Source organism: Hypomesus transpacificus, chromosome 11 (genome assembly GCF_021917145.1).
Source record: "Hypomesus transpacificus isolate Combined female chromosome 11, fHypTra1, whole genome shotgun sequence".
In the NCBI taxonomy this organism is placed as follows: domain Eukaryota; kingdom Metazoa; phylum Chordata; class Actinopteri; order Osmeriformes; family Osmeridae; genus Hypomesus; species Hypomesus transpacificus.
Window position 1 is genome coordinate 8,935,611 of NC_061070.1, and position 8,734 is coordinate 8,944,344.

General features: G+C 42.6%; 1 protein-coding gene across 1 annotated transcript; it reads right to left on the reverse strand.

Moving 5' to 3' along the window:
• Positions 1–100: 100 nt before the first annotated feature.
• On the reverse strand, positions 101–7,963 carry mdh1ab (malate dehydrogenase 1Ab, NAD (soluble)). The gene is made up of 9 exons (XM_047029825.1): positions 7,863–7,963; positions 6,921–7,019; positions 6,448–6,544; positions 5,569–5,744; positions 3,386–3,508; positions 1,991–2,167; positions 1,425–1,538; positions 998–1,087; positions 101–775 (listed from the first exon to the last, which is right to left on the reverse strand). Exons 1-9 carry the CDS (start codon positions 7,863–7,865, stop codon positions 653–655), a joined length of 1,002 nt encoding a protein of 333 aa, XP_046885781.1. The 5' UTR covers positions 7,866–7,963; the 3' UTR covers positions 101–652.
• Between the last annotated feature and the right edge of the window lie 771 nt (positions 7,964–8,734).

An 8,734-nucleotide genomic window follows, 5' to 3' on the forward strand; every position in this document is an offset into this window, starting at 1 on the left:
GAGTAATAGACTAAATATTCAGGGTTAATTAAGCCATCATTTGTGTTGATTTTTTTTTTCTTTCTGCGCAAGTCTTTGTCGCATTTATTTAACACATTGGTCAGTTGAGGATATATTTTTTATTTCATCTTTGAATTCAGGCATAAGTACATTAAAATGAACAGAAATTCAGCATTTGTTCTTTTATTAACAAGACTGCATTGCCCTCAAGTGGCAGAATTGCACCATCACAACTAATAGCTCCTATGCAATCACTGGAGTGGTATAGGGATGAAACACATTGAAGAAAACGATAACTTAGTGGCCAGTATCATTCAACTTAATATTTTTCACAAAATATGTTCCAATTAAAAAAAAAACTTTACATTTAATCTACAAAGTTGTAAATCTTTCACTGGTTTTATTATTGGACTCAACAAATAACCATTACAGTGATTTTAGACCGAGTGCAACATCAACTACATGTAACAATCCTCTTTTCCTTTTTCAATAGGGACCTATCAAGATTTGTGTGGCTCATTTCAGTGGAGAGTTGACACTAGTGCACACACACCACACACACACTCAGAGATGCAGGGGAGTGCCATCGTACACACAAGTCTGGGAGCTTGGGGGTGTCTAAGTGGTATTGGGGTTGTCTTCGGGGCTACAGTCAAACTCCCAAGAAGGACATGGCAGTGTCTCTCTCCTCCACCAACTCCTTGGCTGTTTCATCCATCTTGCCTCGAGAGAAGTCGTTGATGGCCAGCCCTTCCACAAACTTCCAAGACTGGCCCTGTAAAAACAAACATCCAATGGTAAACATTTCATGAAAGAATGGACTTTGTCAGATTGTATAACATGTCAAATGTGTGGGAATGTCATTACAAAGATTCAAAACTAAGACATTCCCCATAAGGCCGCTACCATATGTGCAGTGCAGTGATTGTCACCAGATTGCCACTGGACCCTATACTGATCATGATGTTGGTAACTGACCCCATCTTCCAAATCTCACCTTGATCTGAACTGGGAAGGAGTAGATGAGGTCATCAGGGACTCCGTAGGCGTTGCCTTTTGAATACACACCCATAGAAATGAACTCGCCCTGTGAGCCAGAAAGAAAAGCATTAGAGTGAACTTAAAAAGGGCACAACCAGGAGACAATACTCCTTAAAATACAGACAACCCATGTGTCTGAACTCCAAGCAAAAGGCTAAATGAACCAGTGACAGACCCTGCAAGCCCTTGATCACAAAAAGCCCTTTGATCACGCAAAATCTAAAACACAGTATCAAAGTTTCCAACTGGATTCCCCAACGTCAGGTCAATTAAACATTTGCCCACTAACGGCCTTAGGGATGGCAAGATATTACAAACTCCTGACTGGAGTAGTAAAAGTTCCTCATGAGAAACCCCAAGAGGACCCCCAGCCCTGTGCTGACCTCGGGAGTGCCTGACCAGATATCCCTCATATGGTCACAGATAGCCTTTGCTGCAGACATGGCACTGGACAGCTTCCTGGCCTTGATGACTGCTGCGCCCCTCTGCTGCACCGTCTGAAAGTGAGGGAGGAAGGACATCAGAGGAGGCTAATGAATCAGGTTACAAATAGAGTTGGTGAAGTGACAACCATACTTTGGGATTGATGACGCGACTGTGAAATACGTTTTCAATATCAGTACCATACATTAGAAAAAGTGTAAAACTATACTTCTAATATAATTCAGTCCTCTGACCTTCCTGCCTTGGAGGGACTTTGCTAGCACCGCTGTGTCTGAGCTGGTCCTTTAATATCAAGGTGTTTGTTAAACTCTCTACAATCAGCTGATTGTGTAATACTTGTAATCCCAGAAACTAAACAGATGGTCACCCTGTTCCAGTGGAGACGGACAGAACTTCCTTTCACACCATAAAGTCACACGAAGGCAAGGTAGGTGATGTTAGTAGACAGTGCCGTCTCTAACCACTCCCGGGTAGCGTTCACTCAGAGCAGGGGCAGCCAACTCACAGCGATAAATTCTCCTTTGAGCCAGGTGTCATCCTTGACTGCGTCAAAGCAGGCTAGGTCACTGCCAGCCATGTTGACCTTGCAATGGTAAACATCGGGGTACTGGGTAGATGAGTGGTTGCCCCAGATAATCACATTCTTCACATGGGTGGCTGGCACCCCACAGCGCATTGCCACCTACAGAATGGAAGGGGAAGCAAAAGAAGGTATCGGATTACTTTTTGAAAATATAATATTGTTCCAAATCACGCGTTTACATTTCCTTGGGGTGTTTTGAGCATTACAGTTTTTGCTTGATAATATCTGGACATGACTCGTAAGAATAAATAGTGAAATGGGAAAAAGTTTAATATAAATAATTCTGGCACAAATGTTTAGCAAATCCTAATGCTACCTCCAGTTGCTAAACTTCCTGTAAGATGTGGAACGTACAGATATATACCCTGTTTGGGAGTTCAATCGATTCCGATAATATAGAATTGCACGTGTACAACCAACCATTCCACATAAATGTAATTTAGTCATCCAAGAGTCTCACAAGCACCTCACAAATTAACTGACCACTAAACTGATACTTTGCCAACTCCCACAGTCTTAAAAAGGTTATCCTAGGGGTGTTACCAGCACATCTCAGAAGAGAGTACTTCAGACAATGTCATAGTGATGATTCAGAGTAGCTCAATATAAAACATGTATATACACCACACAAATAAAACCAATATCACTTCTGCAAAGACTCGCCGGAATCCACAGCAGAATTGATGAGTTTTAAACATTTTCCTCAAAGGGGTTTTAGTGTTCAGTTACACTTCAATATAGAAGTTCTTGTCTAGCAGGTAGTAAAGTGAAGAGGTTTGGTAAAACAGAATAAGGTAGAGGTAAGGTTGTTTGATTGGGTTTTGCATCCATGATGAAGTATGAATAATCCTTTACCAATATAACACCTACGAACCAGGCCCCTGAGGGACTGCCTCTCAAACTGATATAGGAGTGAAGAGACAAGTAGTCACTTAAGAAACCTGAAGGGAAAGAAATACAAAAATTCCTCTCAATACATGAGTATATTCTGCCTGGAGGCAATATTATTTGAGTTAACCAGCAGCTGTTGTAAAATAGGCAAATCTAACTAATAATGTAATTTAGTAGATGTACTAGAGTAGTTTATCTAAAGATGAATTGTATTTGTAAATGCCCCATATGAACAATGCCTGAGATGATCTAATCTCTGGAACAAAGGTCTCCACACAACTTAATATTCCAGTCAGTAAAGTGAAATGTCATATACGGCAATATTTATGTTATGTTTATTTCATTACATTTAGATGAAGTGGTCCAATGTTAGGTTTGACAGAGAAATACTTTTGTGCAAGCAGATGCACGCACACACACACACACCTGAGAGCGAGCCCTGTTGTGATCCAGGCGGGTCAGGCAGGAGAAGTTCTCCTTGGGGATTGAGGGGGCAGACTTGGCTGCGATCAGGCAGTTGGTGTTGGCTGGGTTGCCCACAACTAGGACCTGAGGAGAGAGAGCACTACATATTATTTGTTTATATAAATAAAATTCCAAACACACGTACGTAGGCGGCCACATGTATAGGAGGGAAAACAATCAAATTGGGAAGCACAATGTAGAGGACTTTACATTTGACTTTTATTAGTCAAATGTAAAGCCTCAGACGAGGGGGTTGCTCAGAGACAGGGGTTACTTTCTCCAATTTATCTAAACCGCCTTAAGGAAATTACAAATATAAAAAAAACTGGGAAACAAACGGGAGATTTTCGGTTTACGTTCAGCCCTCTACAAGGCCAATGGTCAACTTGAGTGTAAGAAAGAGTGCAAGGACAGTGAGGTTGGTCAGTAAGCGCAGGGCCACACACTCCTGCCCGTCAGGCTGACAGCGTAGAACACATGCTCCAAGGTCAGTGGCTCTGAACTGCCAGCAGCTCCCTGGCACTCTAATGTAGGGAGTCATCTGACAGCCATCTGACTCCCTCTAATAGGGAGTCAGATGGCTGAGCGGTGAGGGAGTCGGGCTAGTAATCAGGAGGTTGCTGGATCGATTCCCCGCCGTGCCAAAAAAAAAAATGAAGTTGTGTCCTTGGGCAAGGCACTTCACCCTACTTGCCTCGGGGGGAATGTCCCTGTACTTACTGTAAGTCGCTCTGGATAAGAGCGTCTGCTAAATGACTAAATGTAAATGTAATGTAATGTCATTCTACTCTTTGGACTATAGATGTCACAAAGCCAGCATACAACAGCACAATGGGAGCCTTGAGCATGCATAGCCAGTTGTGCTGATATTAACAAGTAGCTGCATTAAACAAAATTCTCTTTAGTGCTAGCTGTGCCAAGACCCAGTCGATACCCATCTTAATGTTTTGCTTTCAAGACCTATAAAGGCTTCTCATATACATCCTCTTTACAACTTTTTGGGATGCACCCCCCCTTTCCTTATGTTACCGGAACTGACACTTCACTAAATGAGTATGGGAGACAGGTGGCTGAGCAGTTAGGGAATTGGGCTAGTAATCCAAAGGTTGCTGGTTCACGGCCCACATTGCTGCGGTCTCCCGGTCGTGTAGATTCACCCTCTACAACATCCAGAAGATCAGGAGATACTTGTCTGAGCACTCCACCCAGCTGCTTGTCCAAGCACTTGTCCTCTCCAAGTTGGACTACTGCAACTCGCTGCTCACCGGTCTCCCAGCATGCGCAACCCGCCCTCCAGCGGATTCAGAACGCAGCGGCACGCCTGGTCTACAATCTACCCAGACGCTCCCACGTTACTCTGCTCCTCATCTCCCTCCACTGGCTACCCATCACAGCCCGCATCAGATTCAAGACCCTGGTACTGACCTTCCGAGCAGTGAACGGGACTGCACCCAACTACATCAAGTCTCTCCTGCAGCCTTACACCCCCACCCGCCACCTACGGTCTTCTTCAGACAACCGCCTGGTGGTCCCACCACTCAAGACCGCCCGGTCCCAACACAAGCTCTTCTCCTGCCTTGCCCCCCAGTGGTGGAATCGACTGTCTCTCAACCTTCAAGAGAAGGCTCAAGACGCACTTGTTCCGGGAGTAAACGGTACTTAGGAATGGTTTGCTGAACCCAATGCTAGTTTCCTCAAGGATCACAATGACTCTTGCTTAGAGACATGTTGCTCTTGTTGGTTAGTGGTAACTGATTTAAACTGTTGTATTCGCTGCTAAATATTCTATTTTAGTTAATCTTATTTTTACTGTTGCTTGCTTTTTCTACAGATACACTTGCACTTAGAGATTCATGTTGTTTAATTGTAACTTGCTTAACTACATGCTCTTATGGTTCTTCCTTTTGGCACTTTTTGGTTGTTCACAATGTGTGCTTCTTGTTTTGGCTACCTGCAATGCTTTGGGGCCATCTTGTTGTTATTATCAGTGACCTATGCCACTTTGTAAAGCTCTCTCCTGGAAGTCACTTTGGATAAAAGCGTCTGCTAAATGAATAAATGTAAGGCGCTCTGGATAACAGCGTCTGCTAAATGGCAAAATTTAATGTAAATGAACCCACAAACGGGACAGTTGTCCGACCTACCTTGACGGTCTTCTTTGCATAATTCTCCAGGGCTGTGCCCTGGCTCTTGAAGATGGCCACGTTGGCCTTGAGCAGGTCCTTCCTCTCCATGCCATCCCTTCTGGGCATTGAGCCGACCAGGATGGCAGCGTCTAAGTCCTTGAAGGCCACCTCCTCCTTGTCAGTGGGGATGACCTCTGCCAAACATATTGCACAACCGTTTATATTATAGCAAGGAACATGCGCGTATATACACACGTTTTGAAAATGTTCGAACCAGAATGGCCTTTCATCTACAGACCACGTGGAAACCAATTGGAATGCTTGCTACACTGATGGCCACCTCCGTGTATAAACATTGTATTTGCAGCACTGGCTGTTAATACAGGGGCCTCTCACAGCGCCCCGCACAAACAAAGCAAAGGACGGCACCATTTCAGAGGAAAAATACCAGGTCACAATGGAGTTGCTAGATAATGGCGCCTCACGATTAAAGCGGGGATACTAACAGATGGACAGAAACAATCTGGTTCATTTAATAAAAAAATTAAATAAAAAAATTGCTGCAACCTGCTTAGAGTGGCTGAACCCCATAGATAAAAGGTATGATACAGTTAGGTGTTAAATATTGCATGTTCACAGTGTGATGGTATAATCTATGAACCCTGAACAGACAAACGTCCATACATTTTGCCCAGTACATTTGCCCCATAGCCCCTACAGGCCATTATTGTTTAGGAACACCAAAGACATTTATAGAAAAGCAAACATAACATCTACCACAACTATATTCCCCCGTTTCAAAACTGGGTTGAATCATTAAAACAAAAATCCATGAAGTGGGGCACATGTGCAGGTGACATGACTCTGGCCTGAATGTGACGTCAGTGTCATGGTTACCTTTCAGAAGTGGGAGGGCACAGTCCTGCAGCTCCATGACAACGCCTTCCAGGACGGGCAGCATGGGCGTGATGTCCAGCAGGACCAGGATGATGGGCTGAGAGGGGAGAGGTCAGAGCATGTCACCACTGCTTCATCACATGAAGGCTGGTACAATAAAACTGCACCAACTGGGTCCACAACAGAGGATGGAATATGTAGCATCAGGAATAGTGCCGAGTCTGAACCATTTAAATGTTTCTGTTACAACCAGAACAAAACTTGAGACTGAAGTAAAGACATGAAGCTTTACCTAAATTGTGAATGAATTAGTGTGTTAAACTTTACAAGTGACGCCTATCACTGAATAACAAGACAGATGTCCTGTTTTTAGGGACTGTCTTTCCAACTGTGGGTCAATCTGTTACTCTCTTGACAAACCATAATGAGATCAGTCAGAAAGTTACGTAACTGAAGCCAAAGCCCCGTCTTACCTGATTTGCTCCGAAGACATCTCCCTTGGCGATGCCAAAGAGCAGGGAATAGGCAATCTGCCCAGCAGCGCCGGTCACCAAAACTCGAATGGGCTCAGACTACAAAACAAAAAAGGGCTTTGAAGATATTTGTTGTAATGTCTTTCTGCATCCTTCATTTTTCCTTTAGGGAAGGGAAGTTAGTCGTAAAGCTTATGCACAACTCTTGCATAGGAGCACACTTTTTAAATTGTCCATACATTCAAAACATTTAGTAGTACAATTGTACTTCCAATTATGATTGTGCAGTTCATAATTCACCAGGATTTAGAAACTCACGGGGTTGGGCACGGTGAATATAAAAATAGATAACTTTTTTTGGGACATCAGAGCCTGCTATCTCCATGACGCAACGAGCAGGGATATTTTTAAAGGGACACCATCTTTACCATTCATTCAACCTTTTCATGTGTCCCACTACAAAGTTACCTCCTGACAAAACAAATAGACATTCAATTAAAAATAAAGAAAGAAAGTGATGGTTTTCACAACGTTAGTGTACATTGTCAAATCCAACGGAACACAATTAATAATCTTAATTTTAATTGAAGCATCACTTTTTATTCATTTAAAATTGAATGAAATTGGCTAAATTAGCTTTGTTAGCTAAGAAAATATATAAGCTTGAACCTAAATGAATGATTAAGCCCCCGACAAGGAGATGCCCAACGTTAGTTTTCAAAGGTATACAATTCAAATGCTGTTTGTTAAAATTTAGCAACTGATTTGACTTTGCACAAGTGACCTGGCTAAAATTAGCTAAGTAGTTAGAGAGTTTATAAGCTAGGCTGGCTTTATCGTTTTATCAGCAACCAAGCAATAAAGCATGTGCCACGGTACTTGTGCCATGCGTTTCCTAAACAACTTAAATTAAATACTGCATTAGTAACTCTGGTTACTCACCATTGTTTAGCGGTGGTTAGGACTGGTCAGTGCTCTCCCACTTCTCGTGCAACAAGTAGGTCACCTCTATTTCTTGAATCCGGAATGACCACGTGGTATTTCCGCATGCGCAGCAGAGTACATGGATTTTCGGCAATCTTTTTCTGCGAATGAAATCGGGATTAATCAATTGATATTAAATTTAGCGTACCCAGCTATCTTAAACTATCGAGTGGGTAAATATGCAATAATGAGATGCTGATTCAGTCTTAGTAAACGTATATCACTAAGTATGTGTTAAACGAAGACATACTTTTCAAACTCATTGATTAGTGATCACGTTCCTCGCGAGACCATGACATTCAGACACATTTTGCTTGCCAGATAAACTAATTTCTCGATGGAACACAACAAATATTGTATAGCAGTTTCGTAGTTGTTGGATGTAGCTGTAGTTACAAAACCATTGTTCTCAACCAATTCCCGCTGAAAAAATACAACAACTATAAGGAAACATGCTCACAAATCACGTTAGCTAGCTAGTACTAGTAATAGAACAGCTTTCAGCACTGTCACAGCCTAGGGCAGAGAAACATTGGCGTTGGTTGCCTAGACACAAGTAATAGTTTTCTGCAAAGAAAACACTGCATGCAGGCTACTAAGCTAATTTTCAATGATTTCATTTACGCAGCTAGCAAAGCCATGTAAACCCCAACAACGTTTTCATCTTAGCAATATTACAATACGCAGGTAATCATGCAAGCAACTTCTTACTAGACATTCATAGTTATCTAGTTGGCTAGTTAGCTTAGCTAGGGCGGTGGACTGCTTGTGGCAATTGACAGATCCCTCTCCAAAATGATGTTCTTCTCCTCCAGGCGTCAGAGAAAATA

Bases quoted from the DNA above. Each gene is read 5' to 3' on its own strand.
- mdh1ab (XM_047029825.1), bottom strand. The intron at 1,539-1,990 runs GTGAGTTGGCTG...CCTCACTTTCAG, and splicing joins TCAAAGGAGAATTTATCGCT to ACGGTGCAGCAGAGGGGCGC. The intron at 1,088-1,424 runs GTCAGCACAGGG...TCTGGCTCACAG, and splicing joins TCTGGTCAGGCACTCCCGAG to GGCGAGTTCATTTCTATGGG.